Source organism: Parus major, chromosome 2 (assembly GCF_001522545.3).
Source record: "Parus major isolate Abel chromosome 2, Parus_major1.1, whole genome shotgun sequence".
NCBI classification, from domain to species: domain Eukaryota; kingdom Metazoa; phylum Chordata; class Aves; order Passeriformes; family Paridae; genus Parus; species Parus major.
Window position 1 is genome coordinate 112,376,947 of NC_031769.1, and position 23,580 is coordinate 112,400,526.

Here is a 23,580-nt window from a genome sequence, read left to right on the forward strand (position 1 = left end):
TGTGACAAGGCAGTAGAATAAATAACATTTAATTAATCATATTTAATTAATGCATGTTGCCTAGTTATTTTGTTAGGATTTAATGAATATGTTCCATAACCTTGGAAGCTTCTTGCAATTCTTGGTGTCACATCCTCAAACACAGGAATAAAGATGTTTTCTCACCTTGATTGAGTCTCTAAATCTGAGATTTTTTTCAGAGATTTTTTAAAGCATCAGTAAGATGCTTAAATAATAGTAAAAGACTGAGGATTTCTCTGAGTAGATTTGGATGTGGACCAGCTGCTACTGCTAGCTGTATTTGCTACCTTTCTAAAAAAATATAGGTGGAATTTTCTTTGTGTCATAGCTATCTCTAGTGAGCAACATGGCTTAGGCAGGGCACTTTTCTGTATTAATTCTGTAATAACTAACACCAGATGTTTATTATTCTATGACAGAGAGTGTTAAACCAAACACGTATTTCTTTTTTAATGTCTAACTTCTCTATAAGGTAACCCTTCTGCTGAAAAGGGATTAAAATAAGTCAGTGGTGGGGATCAGGTGTAGCTCCTATGTTTGCCAAAATGTGCTCTATTCAAGGAGGGAGGTTTTTGCTCTTCAGAAATCTAATTCAGTAATCTTCAGCCTCACATTTATTTTATTTTACATAGCTATTTTCTGGTCTAGGACATGAAAAAAGTTCTGTTTGTTCTCATTTAGCCAAGGGAGAATAAGCATTTTATCTGTCATGAAAACATGATATTACTTTCTGAATGTCTAATAGTTTCTACTCAATTTCAGTTATACAGTATTTACAGTTACTGATACCTTTTAACATCTGGGATTTCAGAAGATACCTGTGCCATCAGTTTTTAGCAGAAGTGATAGAAATAAGTAATTTAGTAAGAGAAAATTTATTTCTTAGGGATCAGCTCATATCCGAGTTGGCCAAGTAATGTTTTAAAAACAAAAAATAGGAACGAGTTAATAGGAACAAGTAAGTTGCTCTGGACTTTCCTTGCCCTGCTTGTACTGGAATCCCAACAGGCTTCATAGGAGACTGAATGATTTAGGTCATTCCTGGAGAGTCCATGGAAGTAGACTGAGGAAATAAAGACTACAGCCCAGAAGATTGGTGCATTTCTTTTCTGGTAAAAAAAAGAGCTGATTTTAGGAAGGCAGAGGAAATAAAAGTGTTGGTAATCCATGTTCTGAATGAAAAGTTTTCAAAATTATACATAGCCTAGAGCAACATTACTAGGAAACCTTAAGAATGCTTTCCTTTATTTGTCCTTTTTTAGACACATTTACCTATCCTCAGTTTATAGGGAGAATAAGAAAGAGAAGTGTTTGACTCTATCTTTTTTTTTAACACTGAACTGTAGTTTTAAGAAATATTGCAATAGATACATGCAAATTATACTTGCATCTCAATCCACAGTACTGAAAAAAAATGTCCTGTGCTATATTCTTCTGTTAAGCTATAGAAACAAGTACAGTAGTGCCATATGAGTCTCTTAAGCTGATACAAGTGCATCACCTACATACATCTTAAACCTCTATACCTCTTACTTTTGCACAAAAGAAGTTTCTTCATTGAGTCAAATAATTCCTACTTTAACATAAATCAAATACTAAAATTTTAGGAGTAGAGACCCTTTGCTGTTAGGTGTATTCAGTATGAAAATCGGACATGGACCATTCAGTTATTTGGCAATATAAATAAAAATTGATTCTTAACTGCTTTCTTATTTTCTTTCTTATTCTTAGGTGGCTTCCATTTATGTCTCAAGGTATAATCCATTCAGAAATTGAGCTGTACCCTCAAGGTAAGATTTATTGTAACTTTATGAAAGTAAGAACTGTCATTAGTAATCCTTTTCCTCTGAAGAAATCTGGGCAGACTTTGCACTGTAAATATCAGAGTTAACAATTTTGTAGCTTGCTTTGCTATATTTCTGGGAGAGAAACACAGTTTATATAATTGCTATAGGTGATAGTGAGAAACTAATGAGGGAAAGAATGAGAAAGAATTTTCTTGTATTGACTAGAAAGATTGAATGTCTTTTTGATCACTTTTTTCAAATCTTTTCTATAATGTTAAAAGATAAATACTTTATTAATGGATTTTTTTATTTTTTTTTTTTGCTTTTGGCAGAGTTTGAAAAAAATCAGCAGCTGAAAATGCAAGAAGCAAATGGTAAATGCTGCTCTTGTTTTCTGATTTTAATGAAGACTGTTTCTGCTTCAGAACTAATTGCTTTACACATTTGTTGCCATTTGTATTTATTTTAAAACATTAATTATAGCACACTATTTGAACATTTCAGTAAACTCTGAACTTCACTTTTTAATTAAAAAAAAAAACAACTTTGTTTATGCTTACTTTTTATTCTGTCATTTTTCTTTCCATAATATTATTTTTCTTTCTGCTTCTTTAAAAAATTCCTATTTTTCTAGTACTTATTGGTGATCTATGTAAATTTCAGATTTTTATAGTTAACATTTTAAAACATGATTTTTTTCCCAGTCCTATCTATAGTTTTGTTCTCAACAATAGATTTTCACTTTCTGTTTTACTTGTGACTTCATATTTGTTCAGGTTGACGTTTCTGTCCTGGTAACCAGAGCAGATTAAATTTAATTTCTTAATAACACATTAGAATTTCTCAGCTGTGAGAAGTGCTTCATGCTGTAGGTTGAACAATGATCTAGGAGACATTGTGAGAAAGTTTGAAAATGGTTATTCAAAATCTGTTTTATCAGTCAGAATATCCATGAAGAACCAATTACCTTGTCCTAAACCTTGTTCCTATTGCAAGTTGTTGATGATAATATTTTTGCCCAGTTGTTTTAGAAAATTTATTAAAATCCACACTGTTATAGGATTTCTTTTGAATCAGAAGTATGTTTGTCCTTGATTTCTATGCTTTTTTCAACAGGCAGTAATTTGCTCTCTGTTCATCACTCTTTGTGCTTTATCTGCTCCGCACACCTCGCTTTTGCACCTCCCTGCCCTGAGAGATCCTCCTTTCCAGAATTCAAATTGGTCTGCTTGTCCTTTCTGCAGCTACAGCTGAATCTCTGGGCTGTGTCATTTAAGCTGTGCAAAAGTCTCAATCAGAGTAAGGCAGTCAAAAGTGTATGCAACAAATAGCCTCTGGTTTGGGACACCCAGTAAAACATGGATCAGTGGGAAAGAGACTTGAAATTGTGTATCCTACACCTGGAGGGATTGCTCCAATTCCTGGTTTAGTGGCTGACCTGAGAGCTTGTTCACATTCCCTTTTTTTCCCATAAGCTTTCAAATATATTGCATTTTTTTTTTATCACTTATATTTAAAAAAGCAGAGCTATTTTTTGAGGAAGTAGAACTTTCTAGTGTATTGTAATGTTTCTAATAATATAGAAAATAAAAAAAATAAAAGTCTAGACAGTCATCTGTGTTAAGATAGCATTCTGATGTGCCCAGAACCCCAGGAGATAGGTTGCATCTTTCCTCTATGTATGCTAGAGGAAAGTTATGTCTTAACACCATTACCTATATTCTTTTCCTCTCAAAGTGTGCTCCTCTTTGATCATTAAGGAACTATTGCTACTCTACCTTATGCCAACAAGAATTGTGTTTTTGTGATTCTTAGTGTTTCCCTTTTCTATTTGAAAGCATGCAATGCAATACAATAAGGATTTCTGGCATCAGAGAGATTAGAAATTTAAGGACTCTTTTCCTATACCCATATTGTCTTTCAAACACAAGTCTTTTCTACTTCTAGAAAAGAGGAACAAGCCTCAAAGTAAATATAAAGGAGTTCAAAACAACTCTTTTTGATGATGATTTTTGGGGAAATTTGATTCTCTAATTTACCTTCAGAGAGGTAGTTGTATGCAGAATAATTTACAGATAATAAGCTTATACTTGGGAGGTAGGAGCTGAACTAGCTAGAAAATACAGCCTCAATAGTAGCAACTGCATCATTTCAGAATCCCATTGCTTAACAAAAGACAGGCTTCGAGAGGGTAGTACAATAGAAAGGGCCATCAAAGCCACTTGAGGCACAATTAATCAATGAACATGTCAAAAAGAAAGTACATTTTACCTACTTTAAAATGAATGTTTGTTTCTGAATGATATTTGAAGTTTTAGGAGGAGTTGTGGGTCATATTTTGCCCTTTGTCTGCACCATACTTCATAAGCTCTTGTAAATGGAATTGTCCTTATTTTCCAGTCAAATGGTTCAAAGGAACTTTGTCTTTAGGAAATTAACAGTTTATTGTTTGAAAATTGAAAAGGCTGAGCTTTCTATAAACAAGCTCTTTTTCTATGGGGCAGGGAGCCCTTGCCTTATGCTCTTTGTTTCCACAATATAGAGGCTTTTCACTCTTCTAATTGATATTTATCCTTTTGTTTTCTGGTGCTATGGTTCTTTTATCAAGAAAGTGAGCCTATGGAGAAAGTTGTGAAGATGGAGATTTTCAGAGGCACAAAAGAGTTTCTTACAAGCTGGAGTCTGACAATTCTTAATGAAAATTGGGTGATTCACTTCCTTTATGGAATTGTAGAATAGTTTGGGTTGGAAGATATCTTTAAAAATATCCGTTACAGCCCCTGACATCAATAGGGACGTCTTCTACTAGACCAAGTTTCTCAGAGCCCCATCCAACCTGGCTTCAAACACTTCCAGATGGGACATCCACAACTTCTTTGGGCAACCTGCTCCAATGTCTTACAATCCTTACAGTAAAAAAAGTATATTCTTCACGTCTTATCTAAATCTATTCTCTTTCACTAAAACCATTCCCCCCAACATTACTACATGTCCTTGCAAAAAGTCTTTGCTTTTCTTTTAAACTCCTTAATATATTGAAAGGCTGTCAGTAAGGTATACCCGCCTGGAACCTTCTCTTCTCCAAGATGAACAACAACCCTTTGTCACAAGAGAGGAACTCCAGCCCCTAATCATTTTCATGGCCCTTCTCTGAGCCTGTTTCAACAGGTCCTCCACATCCTTCTTTTGCTGCATCTGGCCCTGGGAGAGCCCAGAGCTGGATGCAGTACTCCAGGTGGGGTCTGGTCAGAGCAGAGTACAGAGGTACGCTTCCTTCCCTCAGTCTGGGGCCAGCTTTGATTGGGCAGAACAAATGACTTGTTGCTGCTTTCTGAATTCCCAGCTGAGTAGTTGTGTGCAGTTAAAATTCTATCACCTTCCCAAACCAGACATCAGCCAGGCCTCTAAAGACTTGGAAAACAGGAAATCAAGCCTCTTTCTCCAGTTCAATTTCTGTGGGGCAGATTACTGAGAGATAATGAGGCTGGCCCAAGATAAATACTTCTGTCAGACAACAGATTTAAATCATGCAGTCATTACCAGACAGCTTTCTACTAAGAAAACTGCAGTGTATGCTATGGCATTTATTTATAAGATGACTGTGGGCTGGTATTTCATTTATTGTTTTCCTTGCACAGAATGAATTTAAGTCGCTGTGTGGAATTTCACGCAGACAAAAGCTGCAATCAGTGACGGGTGGAGAAGCATGCAATCCCATCTTTTCAGATGTAGAAATGCATTTTAAAATTATGAATTGTTCTTTTTTAAAATAAGATTTATATTAAGCTGCTTTTGAATATTTAAATAACTTGTTTACATTGTATGGAACAGAAATGATGTTTTAGTGTCAGGGAGCTTTATATAAAATAATTTTCTAATGAGTCCTAATCCAGTTCAGAATGTTCTGAAAAACCTTGTTGTTTTTCATGCTGATTTCAATATCATGCCCCCATCCAGGCAAACAGGACTCTGTTACGAATCACATCAAGCTAAAATGAGAGGAAAGTGTACTTAATTGGGATGCTTTGACATTTTTCTTGTCACATTTCTTGGTTATACTGTTGTCATAATCCAAATTCCGGACGGTGGTCTTCTCCTGTGTTGGTCCTCAGGGTTATCACTAGAAATCTCACTTAGCTCTGTGCTCATATTTCTGGCTTTAGTGCAGTGTAAGCCTCCTCAGTTCTTGATCCATAGCTCACTTAAGATGAGTTTGAATGATGTAGCATTTGGCCAATCCTCTATTGCCTCTCCTGACATCATTACCTTTTAGGTACCTTAGAGCCACAGTCCTTGGACCAAATTATGATTCCACTTATATCTTTCAAGCAAACTGCTTTGTATAAATAACATTTTTAAAAGCTTTTTTTTATTATTATTTTTTTTTTACTTTACAGAAGGAGAGTGGAAGATAACTGTAGTCACTGGGGACTTTGAAACAGCTGGCACAACAGCAACAGTACTCCTTTATGCTTATGGAGGAAACAAAGCTTCTGGTCCTATTCTTTTGGGATCTGGGAAACAGCAGCTGTTTAATCCCAAGAGTGAAGATACATTTAAGGTATGATATGGCTGTTATATAAACACCAGAGAATTCAAAACATGTGCAAAGTAGCTGTTCTCAAATCTAGATAGTAGAGGTAATAGAAAAAGACTCAAAGAAACATGTTAGGATGATTAAGTATTTCTGAGGGAGTGGCTGACTTTTACAGCCATGAGTTTTGAGTCGGGCAATGCATGTTCAACTGCGTGTGGCAGACATGTCTCTCACAATCTGCTTCATACTTGCATCTCCTTGATTTGCTAATTTACCCTGGATGCTCATTTGAAGGAGTAAAAATAACTTTCTTTATGTGTATGTGTTAAGGTAGTCTTGGTTATGGTTTGTGCTGCATATTCATCTTTGGAAGGGTCCACTGTAAATCTTCCAGGATCTTCCTCAGACTTCCACTGAAGAACACTGTTATGTGAACTTTTTCTTGGAGAAAGTAAGAAGGAAAGGGAGGGATGGCTAGAAACTAGAGGTAAAGCACATGGATTAAGTTAACTCATGATTTTAACTAGTGTTGTCCTGTTTTTCCAAGCAAATGGAGACATTTCTCTCTGCTGACAAAAAAAGTCTCTGAGATGTGCTTCAGAAACATGACATTTCTCAGGACTTCTTCAAGACCCTGTAATTCCTGCCATTTTCTCTAGTTCATGCAGTTCTTTGGTCAGGATTGTACCTGTTGCAGTAGTTACATCTGTGATATGTCACTCAGGTTTGAATAATTTATGCATAATAAACAGATGATGGGGAATCAGTGACAGATGGGACAGAAAGTGTCTTTTGATATCAAAATTAGACAGCCACAGGGTGCTGGAAGAGATCAGCATAATATAATGGGAACAAATGAAACACGGTCATGCCTCACAAAAATAATCAAAATATATAGTTTCAAAATCCCTGTAAGTTACACATACAACCATAAGAAATCACAGAGAAATGGTCCACAAAAAGAATGAGGCCAAATTATACTGCATTGTCTTAATAAGAATCAAGAACAGTAGTCTGATAGAAAGCATAGTTAATTGTGTAGTAACTTGGATACCTAAAAGTATACAATGAATATTCACTAAAGTTAAAAATAATGAAAACAGAAAATTAATAAAACTTGAGTAAATGAGCTGGTGCTCCTTATTAAGTTATCATTCTAGAACTTAATTTTATTGTTGCTTCTATTACTTTATAAAGCAAGTGTAACTTCATTAACCTTGGCTATCTCTGATTAAGGTTCGCCTAAATGAAATTAAAAACTGGCCAAAGTCCATTGTAATGCAGATATAATGTAACAAGGCTATTACCCTTGGAGATTTCCATATGATGGCAGTACATGAAATTCATTGAAGGCAATTTACAATTTTGTGATGGGGAGAGGTCTTGTTTCTGACTGGAGTTCTGGGTTCTAGGTTTCCACAAGACAGTCATTTGTACTCTGCACAACATTTGCTCTTGTGGCTTGGCAATTTTTCCTACCAGATGGGTATGTCAAGGATAAACAATGTGGGAACAGGAAAAAAACAGAATTTAAATTTGATGGATCTTCTTTTCTGCTCTGAATTGTCCCTGTGTGTTCAAATAAACTACTTCTGGGTTGTGGATTTCTGCTTCTGTTACAATTCAGGCATAGTTTTTAGGGCATAATTTTTCTGTTGAGAGTCATTCCTTCTCCGGTAGAGGAATATCAATCTACCATAAGTTACAGCTTTCATCACAACTCTGATCTGTTTCCTGCAACTTCCTCTGGTGTCATCACAGTCCCTGAGTATTTCTCAGTATTTCAAAAATACTGATTTTGGCAGAATGCTGGGCTGCTCAAGACACTGGAGCTTTAATTATATTCTAAATGATATTCTCTGGAGCCCTGTATTCTGCATCATCATTCTTTGAAACATGCCGAACTATCTCTTATGACTGTATAGAATGTTTGATAAAGAAATTCTTTTTAAAAGTATTCTTTTAATGTTTGGTCATGCCAAATATTCCCTTCTGTGTCAAAAAGAACTAAGCATAAGACTGTAAGCCTATTATGTCCTGTAAAAGCCAGCTGCAATCTCTCAATTTTTATTACTTCTATACATAATAATTCCATACCTTTGGGTACAAGTTCTGCTTTTCTAGCAATAATGAAGTCAGTAAAAACACTGACTGGTTCAGTAGATCTGCTTTCAAAATACTGCTCGCCTTAGTGATGGTGGCAGGACCTAGCATTTCCCTAACAAGCCTTTTTCCATGATTTGCTTTGTGAATTTGCTTCATTATCAGCTCTTCAATCTCTTTATGACAACATTTGTCTTAAGAATCTCAACACACTGTCAATTTTAAAAAAAAATTCTATTATATTAAACTACTAGAAGTGCTGGATTTTTTCCTAAGGAAGCTTCAAAATTTTCAGTTTAACCTTAGGTTATATTTTGTGGTTAGTGGCTGTCTTTGTAAGGAAGGTAGCTGTTCCATGTTTGCAAGTACAGAACATGAAGTATGCATGATATTTTAGGAGCATTGGAAACTGAAATCCATCCCTGGTGTGAATTTTGCTGCATGAGCTCATTTTTCTAACTTTTAAAGCTGGTGCCACATCCATTTACATGATTTAGAGTTTCTTCATCTGCATAAACAATCCTTTAAACCAATCCTATGGTCTAGGGTAAATAAAGAAAGTAGTACAGGGAGATGAAAAGCAGTGCTCCTATAATACTTGAAGAGATACCTAATACCATAAAATAAATAGTGCTCCTATGATGAGACTGTTAAAGGATTAAATACAGCCATTTTCTTTCCACTTCCACTTTATTTTCTCTGTTAAGAGCTGTGTTCATCAGGTGCGCCTTCATGCTGTACTGCATCTCAGGAACGTGTGACACTTAGAATTCGATCTGTTGTTTTTCATTTTGATTTCCAGCTGTTTAAATAAAATTATCAGTTATTTTAAATAACCTATACATGAATAATTAAAACTTCTTTCTTTAGAATCAGCCCTACAGACTCTAAGAATCTGTTGTGTTTCACTGTGAGTTTTCCGTTCCTGTACTCTGGATCTGTAGTCATTTGTTCATCAGTCAAAACTGAGATCTCCAAAGTAAAATGAGAAGCGCAGAGAAGAAAACTAAGTGCTATAAAAATAGGTTGAAACAAATCCATTTTCATGCTTTTGCTCGTGATGTTCAAATAAAAGAGGCTGAAATGAGCTCAGTTAGAATCCTTCCAGAGTGGGAAGATTGCAAAAGTGAACATAAGCACTAATGTAGCTGTCCACACTCTAAACCATGAGACTGATAATGCCTAAAAGCTGGACATTGCTTGTGTCCTGCTATTTGCCAGCTGTCCCTGTTTTCCATAATGACCATTTAGGTCCAGAACCAGTTGAATAAAACTTAAAGAAGGCCAGGCTTTAGTCATATCTGCTTAAGGCAGCATAAAAGTCATACTCATGACTGTTTCTCCACTTGAAACTCTCACTGTATGTGAAATGCATGTGATAACAGGATGAACCTCATCCCTTACTGAGATAAAAGGGAGAAGTATGTAAAATGATCTTCATCAGCTATGGGCTGTGCATTGAACAAAATTTAGCTTATTCCAAGAAACAACAGAGGATTACAAAGAGCTCACAAAAGATCTTTGGGAAAAACAACTCATCTCATCTTCAAGAAAAGGGAGTAGGGAATGTGGTGTTACTTGTTCAGTAATTAGGCAGTATCAAGGGTATATATATATATGTATATGTATATTTGTACTTGCTGTGGGTATAATTTGATTAACCCCACAGTAAAAGTTCTTCCAGAGCTTGAGTGCACTGGCAAAGAAAGTGTTTTAACAGTCACTGTGCAATGAGCAGTATTTGTTTACCCAATCTATTTTTGTGACCAAAGCAAGTATGATGTAGGAAAAAAATAATGCTAATCTTTGTGTGGCTTTTAATCCTATTCCTTACATGTTTATATCCATCCTTTTTTGTGACACTGTTACATTTCTGTGTGAGCACCTGTGGCATACTCTAATTCTTGTGTTAGTGTGTAACTGTGCCAAGTTTTTTGGGCACAATTAACAAATTCAGACATCAGGAAAAAGCGAGCAGCATGGGTGGACCCTGGGTACTGTGCTGGTATAATAGTTATTGTATCAGTTATTTATCTGTACTTTAACAATTAAAAAATATTATCTTCTTCCAAAGATTTCTCTATTATATGAGGATGCTGTAGAAGTTAAACTAATGCAGTCAATGATTTTTCTTTCTTTTGGGAATCCAACTGCTGAACATGACTTCTCTGAAATTCTGTTAATGAAGTGGCCTTACATGAAATTAATAACTGTCTGTCAAGCATATCCTCTGCTGGTTCTGTTAGACATTAGGATTTTGGTGCAGCTGCCTCTGAAGTGTTGATTTATCCAAATGATTTTCATGCCAGCCTGAGTTTATCTCAAAGAGATTGCAGGATGCTTTCTGCACAACAGGAAAGCAGTGATATTATTTCACTTATTCTAGTATATAAAAGAGAAATGGGGTCATTTCATGTATTCTTTCCTTCCTTTTATTGAAGTATCTTTCCACTGAACCATTTCTTGTTCAGATCAGGAACTTCACTTTTCACTTAGTCAAACACCTTAAGTACATGAAGATAGGTCATACCTACTCTACTCAAAATATCACAGGTGTGCTAGGGACCAAAAAGTGTATTTGCATAGCTCATTTAAAAATGGAATTAAAATTTAGTCCTTGCATCCTCTTTAGGAAGAAATTCTTGCTGATAAACCTGGATTTAAATTTATGCTTAGAGACAAAGTGTAAAATATGAGCTTTTTAAAGCTTCAATTTCAAAAAGTAAGGCCAAGTTGTCTAACATGTGATTTAATAAAAATGTTCCCATTGCTGACAGTAAGAAGATTATTTAGTCCTATAAATAGTAACAATGAACAAAGCATATTGATGTATTGTTTAGCAGGTCAGTCTGGTTTAACTTCTTTCAAATAATTTAGAATATGACTAAATCAAAGATGCTGTGTGTGAAAACATGGCCCTTTTGAAAGTGGTGGACAGTTTTTTCAATAATTTGTACTGGTACTTGAACCATGAAAAATGATGTGTTGATATTATTGCCTGCAGCAGTGAAGAAAAGTGCAACAAAGACAATAGAATCACCACTATCACTGTAGTCACAATGGTATTTTTAAGTTTATTAAGTGCTGGCAGTCTGTCACATAAGCAAGGTTTATATGAGGCCCATCCCCTTTAGAACTTATTACAGGACTTAACACAAATTGGTTGATGCATCAGAAGGAGTTTCACAATCAACCAACAAGTTAACTGCAGATGATGATTCAGGTGTTTTGCAAAATTTTTTCTGAGAAGAGGTTTTTGTAGAAGGTATTTGTAGAAGAATTCTCTAACAGATCATCCCTAAGAAGATCACCATACCTGACGTTTGTGGTGTCTAGATCTCTTTTGCTCAATCTGTGTTTCCATGACCTAATTCGTTATCTCTGCAGTTTAGGTTTTATTTATGTTCTACAGGTGGCTGATATAAGCCACATCATAATGGAATTTGAATTTCCCTTCATGTCCAAATTCTACTACATCATTACAATTCATAACTCTGATATCTCAATTGAATTTTAGAAAAGTAGCAACTAACCCAAAATGAACAGAACATTTTAGGAAAAAATAAGGAATTCCAGAATGGTGCCTTTTTCTGAGGATCTTGAAATTTATGAAGAGAGTTTTGCAATGTCCCTGTAAGAGACATGTAAATGTTGTCCTTGTTGTATAATTGAGAAAGTGAAGCAAAAAGGGCTTGTGAATTTTGTAATGTTTCTTAGGAAGCCTAAAGCAGATTCAGGAATAGAATCTAGCTGCCTGATTTTTCAGAGTGATACTTTCATCCTGGAACTCATCCTTTCCTCTTTGGACATTTATTACAGGCTGATCAGAATGGCTGTATCCATATAAAAAGGAATGTTACTTCTGCAGCTTTAGCGCTGGAACATCATAAAACAGCTAGACTGCAGTTTTTGTAAGCACATTGTTTACAAGGGCGACAAAGTCAACTTTGTTCTACAACTTTTTACAGAAAGTTCTGGCTGCAAAAGTAGATTTCTAAATGCCAGGTTGTGTTCAAGTCATGCAGAAGTTCAAGGCCATTTATTCAACACAGGAAAGGAAGAAGCAACCTCAAGACACTGTTTATATTGTCAAAAGAATATCGTTAGCTCTACAGTGTTATGAGAATATTTTCCTCTGCATTTCACTGCAAGAGCAAAATTTGACATACATTTGATGGGATTCCAATTGACAAAAAATAACGTGTTAGCAAGTCAATACCACTGAGAGACCAACGTGATGTCTGATCTGACATCAAGATGAATTGTTCCAAGCCCTAAATGTGCAACTGGTACTGAAAATAAATTTCTAATTGTATTATACATCTTTCAGAACATCATATACAATTGATTTCCCCTCTGCCATTGCCTAATTTCCACCTAAGAATAAACTTGACATTTTCCCCCAAAGTCACTAATAAACAATTATTCAGAAAAAGAATGTTATGCAAAAAGATTAAGCATATTATTAAGCATGTTGTCAAATGGGCAGTGTTGTGTGTTTTGAATTATTTTTGAGACTTTTCATACTGAGAAATATGCCATTATCTCTAAGTCCAGCATAGTTTATCATATCAAAAACCTCTTAATTTGTAAGTCAAGTAGACAAGGATGCTTTATACTGTTTCTCCCTTTAGCTGAAGACAAGCAAATATATTTGACTTGAAACTTTGGGCAAATTCTCCTTTAGCACTTAGCTTTCTTAATTTGGTTATATCATACTTGCTTTTAGAGTGTAAATGTTGGGGAAGGATAGGAAGTATAGAAAGGCACAAGGACATACATGTTTAGGGATGCTAAATAGGACTTCAACAAATTTAATTGAACTAGTTGCAACTAGATGCATCTCCTGGAGAAACCTAATGGTCTGGACAGAGATTTCTGTTCTCTCCTGATTTTTCTTGAAACTTCATTTGATTAGGTTTGATGGATTGCTCTCTTGCTTATCCAGTAATAGAAAGTCTCTACATGCTGATATGGTAATGAATGGGCTTCATCATTCCCTCTCCGTTTTCAAACTGCTTCTTCTTTTTTCTTTTTCTTTCCTTTCTCCCCTTTTTTTTTGGTCAGCTCTCCTACATGTGCTTATTTTTGTGATATTTTCTCCACTTGTACCAGTGGTCTGCTAAAAGTCATCTACTATGCAGCTGGAAGGTTGAGGGAGGTGATTTTGTCCCTCTATTCTGCTCCTGAGGAACCCCAGCTGGAGTGCTGCATCCAGCTCCAGAGCCTCCAGAACAAGAAGGAAAAGGATCTGCTGGAGCACAGCAGGATGAGAAGGGCCAGAAGGACATGTTCATTGTCTTTGCATGGAAATTCACCCGGAAACATATCTCCCATCTTAGATATATATATATATATATATATCTCAGTATATCATATATATATATATATCAATCATAATATGATAAATCAATATAATTTAAAAAGTTTTAGCTTCATTTTTGAGCCAACTCATATGATAAATTCTATAACTCATATATATATATATATATATATACTCACTATAAATATGCAGTATTTGCTTTATCACTGTTGCAGTTTGCTTCATAGCCAAATGACTGGTTAGATGCTTCAGAAATTGAAAAGGGCTCTTTACTAGAGTTTCCTGGTCCCTACCAAGAATCATGGTAATGATTATTGTATACAATAATCCGTGATGGCTGTGATACTTCTCTTCCAACAGGGATTAAACCAGAATTTAATCATGGCCATGAAGGCACAAGGTATCAGTGGTTTGTTTACTAAATTGCCCCTTAACACTTCTGCACCACAAACAGCAGCCAATGCCTACATTTCAGCAGAGCACCACCTTTGTTGTTTACCAATACCATACCCTACTCAATTTGCAATGAAGGTTGTGAGTTCTAATATATTTTTATATATATTTTTATATATATTTTCAAGGAAACATCAGCAATCCCTTGCCTACTGGAGCAGTCTCTGTTTTGCAGCTGGGTGACACTTATTAGGGTAACTTAGCCTATATTCTGGCTACATTTGTGGCTAGTTTCAGAGCATTTTCACAGAATCACGAGGTTGGAAGAGACCTTCAAGATCATTGAGTCCAACCCTCAATCTAACACCTCAACCAAGCCATGGCACTGAGTGTCTTTTTTTCATCCAGTCTTTTTTTAAACATATCCAGGGATGGTGACTCCACCACCTCCCCAGGCAGACAATTCCAGTACTTTATCACCCTTTCTGTAAAAAATCTTTTTCCTAATATCCAACCTATATTTCCCTTGGTGCAACTCGAGACTGTGTCCTCTCGTTCTGTCAGCTGCTACCAGGAGAAAGAGACCACCCCCCACCTGACTACAGCCACCTTTCAGGGAGTTTCAGAGAGTGATCAGGTCACCTCTGAGTCTCCTTTTCTCCAGGCTGAACAACCCCAGCTCCCTCAGTCATTCCTTTTTATCTGCTGCTGTAATTCTGCTGTGAGTATTAGCAGCATATCTTCGAGGTACATGGTTTTATTGCATTAATGCTATAATTGTATCTTCAGTTGGCACATCTTACTTTAACATACTGTTTTAATATAGCAAAACCTACTACAATGGTCCTAAGTGTGACTCTATACAGACTTTTTACTACTAGCATGCATGTCATGCTCTCACCCTATGAGACTGAGTTGTGCCAGGCTTGCCCCAGGGATGTTTGTTTCCTTTATGTTTTGATGTGAAATAGTTCAAAATTGCAATAATAGTAAAGAAAACTACTATTTTTTATTCTTTTTCACTTGGTGATTTTTTTTCACAATTACCATGACCTTTCAAACACAACACTGATAAAAAAAGTTAAAAAAAAAAAGGTTGAAAGTAGTTAACTCTGCTTTTGTGGTTAGATTCCTTCCATCAGAATTGCCCAAAATACTTCTGTGACCCAAAACATAGTGGCTCCTATTTCAAGGCTGCAGTATTCAATGCAACATAGTCTTGTTTTATTGTTTAAATTTGCTGCAGTGTGGCATCAGCACTTACAGAAACAGTTAACCCTGACACCAGTGCACATAAAAACAGAAGTCAATGAGAAAAGTACCAGACTGATAAGTGGTAGGAATAGTTAATAGGGTTCTGCTGATAGTAACTTTATGGACTTGTATGATTTTGTGTAGCAATGACTGAACTTATTTCTGCTTGTTAAAGTGTTTCTCTAGAAATAGAGATTTACATTATAACACGTGAAAATGGATTCCTTGAAGAGGTCTGGAAACAGACTGGATTGTCTGAGACCTTTACTCACTTTAAATAATGTGGCACTGAAGTCAATAAAATTACACTTGCAGACTACTCCATGTGTTTTTACTCTTTGTCTCTGGGATTCATTGTCTATTAAGGCTTGCATTTCTAACAAAACTCAATTACTCTTGGCTATGTTAGCTGCACATTTAGCTTGCATGCCAAGTATAAGAAGGATGGCTAAAGACAACAGTGAAACTTGTTATTAAAATCTGGATAATTTTTTAAAATTTTTTTTTCAGATTAATCTCAGAGATCTTGGGCAGCTATATAAAATCCGCATTGGCCACGACAACACTGGAAATGATCCCAGCTGGTACCTGAAGGAAGTCAGACTTGAAAGAACAGTCCCTCTTTCTGATGAAGAGATTTGTCTCCCTGTAGAGAGCTGGCTTTCTGAAGACAAGGATGAAGGTGATACGTGGAGAGAAGTGGCAGTAAGAAGCCCTGCAGAGGAGCTCTTGCCATGTACGTGCTCAGTATTTTAGATCATGGTTCACTAACCATATCCTGTGAGTATATGACAGCTTCTCTTGTTTCCACCAGGGCAGCCTGCCCAAAAGCCAGTGTAACCATGGAGCAATCCCTGGGAATTGATCCTTTAACCGCATTCCTTTCCTTCCCAAAATCAGAATAGCTGTGACCAGGGCATTGTACCCTATAAAACGTTTGATTTCTCAGAGTGCCATACATCGCTGGTAAATACTTCTCTTTAGAGAAAGACATCGGGCAGGAAATCAAGGTATGTAATGTCATCTGATATCCAGTTCCTTTAAGAAAGTTTGAGATCATCCTTTCTTGTCCTGCATAAAACATACTTTACCAGAAATCCATGATCTGAATCATCACAGGTGTTTTCCAAATCAGGCTTGTGTCACAGCCATTCACATAGAAATTGTTAGCTGCAGGGTGACACTTTGGGACTTCAAAGTTTATGACAGCTTTAATGCACTTTATTCTCTTCAAGTGAAGTGGGAAATAGCCCGTCATATAAGGTTATTATTTAAAAAGTCCTGAGCCATTAGAGAGGAGTAGGGATTCAGTATAATCACTATGTGTGATTTTTTTTTTTTAATAGACTCTCTTTACATTAATAGAATGACAATGATGCAGTTGATGTCCAATAATGTCTGCCAATGAAAGGTCTTAAATGGATAGGTGCTATCATTTAGCAAATTGGATTCAAACTGATGCAGTGAATTTTGTAAGGTATTTGGGATTCAACTTTAAAAAAACCATCATTCCTTAAGTGACAATCAAATAATTTCAGAAGAAAATATTGCAGAAGTGATAATCCATAACTCAAAAGAACATAATTCTCTGAAAAAAAAAATAAGACTGTGATGTGTGAATGTTTTATTACAGAGGCCAGAAGGTGCTAAGAGACATGTATGAGCCAGCTCACATTTCTGCTTTGCTCTTTATTTTTTTAAATTTTTTTTCAGAATAGTTACTGACTTAAATAAGAGATTTCAAAAAATGGGACTGATCAGGATGAACCGAATTTTATGATCATTGACATATACCACAGTACCATATGCCACTCACAGTGACATATATGTCATTTACTGGTGCAATAGAAAAATAGTGCAGAAGCCAATTAGGTTGTACGAACAATCAATTCAACATCAATAATTCAAATCTGCATTATGCAGTCTGAAAAACCTATTCATAGGAAACTATTAATATTCTGGTCTATGCACTCTATATATTTGTATATAAAAAATCAAGTCAGTTCTATGAAATGCTGGAAATATCTTTAAAATGGCATGTTTATTTAGTCTTTAATCATTGTATTACTGCATATTTCCTTGTGTTTGCAGGAACAGGATCTTTATTAAAATATGTTTCAAGTATGTAAGAAAAGACACGTTTCCAAAATAACTTGGAAATTTCCCAAAACTTGAAGTTTTACTAATTAGTTATTGATTTTAGGAACATTTAAATTGAACATCAATACAAACTCAGCAAGGAGTCCAAAGGATTTCCTATTTATTTTCTCAAGAACAAGCAAATTAAACACTATCCATTTTCATTTCCCATTTAAAAGCTAATTGCTTACAAGGACTGAACAAACCACATCAAGTCACTTTCCCCAGCAGAAGAAACTACACACTGCTAATTACTTAATGAAAACTTGATATGATTTAGGAGTTTGTATTCTGCACTTTCAATTTAATCTGTTATTTTCTGGTGATACTAGATTTGCATAAGTATAAAAGTCATGTGCTGGAAACTTTAAACAAAGTGAACAAATGTAAACTAAGCACAGAAGGCATTGGTCTTTTAATTGCTGATCTTAAGCACTTACCTCATTGCTCAACTTCTCTCTTAGAAGAAAGGGTAATTTTTCCTTATTCTTTTTCCCAGCTGAAGTTTTCTATGCAACCAATATGGACCCAAAGCCTTAGAAGAGTTTTTTGACACCTTGGCTTTCTTTTTTTTTTCTAGCAGCTCATCTTAAGATGAGAATTTATTTCCTGAATCTGTTAGCTTTTCTTTACCTTCCTCTCTGAACTTGCTTCTTTTCCATTCAAATTTCTCACCTTGGTAACACCACTTAGTTTTTCTGACTGTCCTTCAGCCACTTCAAAATACTCTCACTAATCTGGTCTCCTACTCCAAGTATTGATTTCAGTTCTTTCTAAATCTCTCCATCTCACTACTCTCAACTTCTTTCCTAACTCAGGTTTCTTGTCCCTCCAATGCATGTCTGCCTTTGTCTCCCCTTTTCTTATTTTTTCCACATTTGTAAGGATTTCCAGATTTGTAAGGATTCTGGGTCAATGGCTCCTTTTTCTCTTCCTATTACATCTTCTCTTTTACTTTTCCAGCCTTGGAGATCTAAAAAACTTCATCTGATCTGTTTTTGAAGTTGTGCCTGATTTCAGCATTCTGTTGAACCATGAGATTCCTGGAGGTTTCCTTCAACCTGTTTCTATCCTAATCACAGCTGACCATTTCTGCTGCTATGTGGTAGATCACAAGACCTACCAAGTTTTATGATCTTTTGATCATAAAAAAAAGCTTGGAGAGATTTAGAAAGAACTGAAGTCAATACTCAGAGTAGGAGACCAGATTGGTGTCAGTTTTTTGAAGTGGCTGAGGGACAGTCAGGAAAACTGAGAGGTGTTACCAAGGTGAGAAAGTTAAATGGCAAAGAAGCAAGTTCAGAGAGGAAGGTAAGGAAAAACTAACAGATCAAGGAAATAAATTCACATGTTAAGACAAGATGCTAAAAAAAAAAAAAAAAAAAAAAAAAAATTCCAGCTCCAAAGATTTAGTGCCTTTTTCCACGTGGAGAAGTGTGCAGGCAAATACAGAAAAACTAGAAGGTGGCCTCTGACTGCAATAGTGCAAAAGATGACCAAAGAAAATAGTAATAACACAAATATTATCTCTACAAAATTTTTATCTCTGTTTTATCACTCAGAAGGCACCAACTACATAGATAAATAGTCAAGCTTCCTTATTGTAAGATTCATTAGCCAGTGTGTTTTTTCAAAGATGATAATTTTCTTGCATGTCATGAAGAATATATATTTTTTAGGCTCTTGCTCCAAATAATACCATTGGAGATTAGATAGCATTTATTGGAGATTAGAGTGGGAACTATAAATCTAACTGAAATGTCCTAACCTGATATTGTTTTTATATTTGTGTCTTCTAAATTAATATATGCACCACTTCTGAGGGAGACAGTCCCTCTTAACCAGTATCAGCCATTAAGAATTTGTTCCCTTTTAGCCTTAACACTGCACTAACCTGTATCTTTACCCTTCTGTCATGGCAAAATGCCAACCACACTCTGTGAAACCCAGGTAGTAAACACCAAGTGTTAACATCAGAGATTCAACCTTGCTGTTTGATGGATTGAGCCAAAATGACCATTTCATTCAAGTGGGCATTGCTTATGGAAAAAAGGCAACAGGAGCAATAATGTGCAATAACATTCTGGGGTCTTGGTATGCCAGAATAAAGAGAGGACTGAAAAGAAACAGTTGGACAGTTCTAATGTTTTGTGTCATTTAATATCTCTCCAGGTTTTGTGCTCTTTGGCCAGTTTATCTGTTTGCTCTGGCAGCCTGGTGGGAGTGGATTTGCTCAGTGAAGCACTCAATGCTGAAATAATGCTTAGTTAAGTGTCCAATGTCCTCCTTGTGGGAGTCTTGAAGGAAGTTTCTTCAGGCTTGTTCTGGTCTGTGTTCCCACAGACTGATTGCCAGTTTGTGCCAAGATTGTTGTCATTGTGCTCCTGGAATGTATTATCTGGTGTAGTTCCATCCAAAAAGAACCTAGGTCTTTGCTTTGAAACCACTCCATGCTGCACACCAGAAAGAAGTAGAGCCAGGCAGGGGATTCAGTGGTGTTGTAAGCAAACCAGTGCCATTAGGCACAGACACCTGTGGATCTTCAATTCATTTTCTCCTAGCTAGAATTCTCAATGACTGTACTTTTAGTAGAATTACTTTGAAAAGAGCTGACAACGAGACAGCAGTTTGCACCAAGTCAGCAGAAGGGCACCAATGCTCCTGCCATGAAAACTTTCATTTTTATATTCTCAACAATAAATTCTTTAATTCTATTATGTTTGTTTTCTTCTCCCAAAACATATCAAAATATTAACTTTGTCTTTAATGCAAAGCAACTGGAGAAGTTTGTTTATTGTTTATATATTCCAAAGGCAAGTGTCATAAGTCATTGAGTTCTGTACATTACTTCTTCAAAAGGAATTGATAATTATATACTATTCCTGTAAACTGGGACCAAACTATCTCTTGTCATTGGTGAAAAGGCTCAGGAATATATCAATTTTCTGTATTGGAAACTGTGATTCAGATGCCCAGAATGGGAAATCTGAAAAAACACGTCTCTAACTTGTGTTTTATTGCCCTTAGTACACCCTTAGGTTACCTCTTCTTCATAACCGGGAAAACTTCCTTTCTCTCTCTCTTTTGTCCAAGGTAGTTAATTTCTTATGTTATCAATAGATGCCAGAAGCTGGAATTGGGATTTAGAAAACTCCTGAAACCTCATGATAGTATCTCGAGATAACATTTTTACAGACTGTGCAACTGGAAATTTGGTACTAGTACACTTGACTACTCATATGACTCTACAGTATTTTTTAATATATTTGGTTCTGTCATTTTTTAGCACAGTTACACTGCTTTAAAGTCTGCCTTTTAGAAACTCCTCACCTCTGTCTGAAAGCACTTTAGTTCCCTTTTTCATCTGTTTCATCCATGCATCCATGTTGCAGATTTTTCTGTTTGGTTTCTAGAGCTTATCTAAGGTTACCCTTTGAACAATTTAAAGATTTCAATCACTTATTTTCTGAAAGGTCATTTTCTATTTTACTGAGTGCTAGTTGAGATTTTTTTCCCCGTGCTATACTGTATTAATTAATCCTTTTATATCCTTTATCAAAGTTACTTTATTTTCCAAAACATTTCTTCTATTACTTTGATGTGCTCCACATTGGACAGATGCCTAGATGTGAGTCTCAGAGGTCCCTCTCAATGCTGACTTCTGTTGGTTGGCCTTTATAAAATAATTTTCAACTATTTTTCCTTTTTTTTTTTTCCCCTAAGGTTTTGCCTCTCTGAATGTTTTGTCACCCCAGTTTACATCTGGTGTAATTTCACTGAATCAGCATAAAGCAAAATGAAATTACTAGTACAGAATAGGGGATCAGGCCATAAAGTTCTAATTTTCTGAGTTTTGGGATGTTTTTTTCTTCCTGCAGTGAAGGAGGTCTCCATTGCAGATGGGCCTGCAGTGGGGGCCTTAGAATAGGTTGGTTACTCAAAAAAATGAAACCACAGTCTCAGAGGGTGAACACATTATTTAGGATAGATTTACTTTACTTCTCTACACAACAAACTGTGTTTTGTGAACAGTATACAGAAAACTACAAATGGAAAAATTTCACATATGGTGAATCTTTTTGTCTCAGGAGTACATTCAATGGGTAGGTTTGTTTTCCAGATTTGGTTGTATTGTCCCATCAAACAATTGGTGCACCTTATTTTATTTGTTACAGGGTGGCACCATTGTTCTTGTTCCTAGTTTTAAGCAATCTTTAGCTCAGGAACCATTAGCACTAGCACCTTTTGTAGCTGTTCTACAGCCTGAAGGAACTGCTTGATAAAATCTGAAAAATTTAAATCCTCTCAGGCTGGTCTGTGCCTAGGTTTCCATTTGCACAGGAAAGGCTTAATGTCCACAATCTGTTTCGTGAATATTTATTTGAATGTACAGGTGTTTCACCATAGTGGCCATGTTCACCATGTTCTGATTAGGCATGTGTGTTTTGGACAATATTTTTCTTCATTTTTTGTGTGACTCCTATGAAATGTATTGTAACATATACTCAAGTTAAGGGGTATGAAAGTTCCTTTTACTTTCCTAATATAATAGCAGGTATTGTAGTAGCCTATATTTGTAGAAAAATTTAGATCACAAACTGGTCTTTTTTGTTAAGAAGGTTCCTGTATAAGTAATGCAGACTGTGTAGCTTAAATAAATGTCAGACCTAACATTTTACAGATTGTGAGGGATGTGTAGACACAAGAATCTATGGAAAATATTTTCCAGTTTTTACATTTCAAGATGTGCATGTTGTCTACTTCAGATTGATTTATTTAGGCTAATAAAAAAAGAGCTCTATTTAATGATTAGATCATTATAGTCTCTCTGGTTACCACAGAGATGCACAGCACTACAAAACATACTGTAATTTATTTATCTTTTAATATCTTTGTGTTGTGTTATAATTTCCTCTTGTTCTCTTCTTGTGTGTCCTTCCATGAAAGGACGTGTTGGTATTTTGACTTTGTAAACATTTATTGCTAAGTGGTTTCTTAAAAAAAAAAGCCTTGAATATGCTTTATATTATGCTTTCAGTTACTGTTTTCTTTATTTTTGATCAAGGAAATTGCTTGTAGTTGTAAGTATTACAGATACCAGTCTTTATATGTAAACATTCATAACAAAAACAATCTATACCCTTTCCTTTCCTCCCACAGATATTTTGCATTTGAAAAATTAAGAATCTAAGTAAGAGTGTAAAAGTGTGGAGGAGATTTCATGTCAATATGTTCCTTCTTTTACTACCTGCAGCATCTTGCTTCATGGGTAGTACAGCCCTGTTATTAAAATTTTTGGTCACAGATTATTATAATTTTTTTTTTTTTTTAAATGTAACCTGTCTCCTTCAACACTCCTAAAGATTTTCCCCCTTCATGATCAGTGTGGTTTTTTTTCTTTGCTGCACATGTTCTGTCACAGTTTGCTGCCACCCCTCATCCTCTGCCCTTTGGCCAGCTATGATTATATTAGCAGTTCTGATTTAAAATGTAATTTGGATATATATCTCAATTATGCTAATTATCAGGTCAATTTATCTTTGCTACTTGCTATTCATAGCTACAATTTGTTTTAGCATGACTTTTTAATGCTAAAAACCTTGAAACTAATTTTTATAAGGACCTGCCAAAATTTTGAAGATATGTGTGTGTTATTGAGGCCAATTATGTATCATGGGCAGTGTTGGTACATTAATGCATGGATGTGAGAGCTGCAATGAGCTCTTGGAATTACAGAAAATAATAAAATTGGTCAAGGAACACCACTTCTATTTAGAGTCCCAGTTGTAATAGTGATAAAGTGTTGGAGACACAGTGTTTTAAGGTAATTTTACACAGATTGACAGAAAGATCCTAATTTGGTTAAGCCTAGAGTCTATCCATCATTATTTTTCATCTCTTTTAATACATGTGGGACTATTTTTTCCCCTCAAGTACTGGCAGTGTTATTTTAATACTTGTTCAACTTCTCTGGGGATCAGGAATAGCTGTTTTTTGGTGATGGTGGACAACATGATGTTTGA

At 35.6% G+C, this 23,580-nt stretch overlaps 1 protein-coding gene across 1 annotated transcript in view; it reads left to right on the forward strand.

Annotated features, from left to right (window-relative positions):
• The window catches only part of LOC107216088 (RP1 axonemal microtubule associated), a 132,824-nt gene that overhangs the window by 17,659 nt on the left and 91,585 nt on the right, over positions 1-23,580 (forward strand). Inside the window, exons 9-11 of the mRNA XM_033512262.1 lie at positions 1,753-1,811; positions 6,206-6,369; positions 15,929-16,154. Of these exons, the coding sequence (XP_033368153.1) occupies positions 1,753-1,811; positions 6,206-6,369; positions 15,929-16,154 (449 nt within the window). The remainder of the gene's footprint in view (positions 1-1,752; positions 1,812-6,205; positions 6,370-15,928; positions 16,155-23,580) is intronic.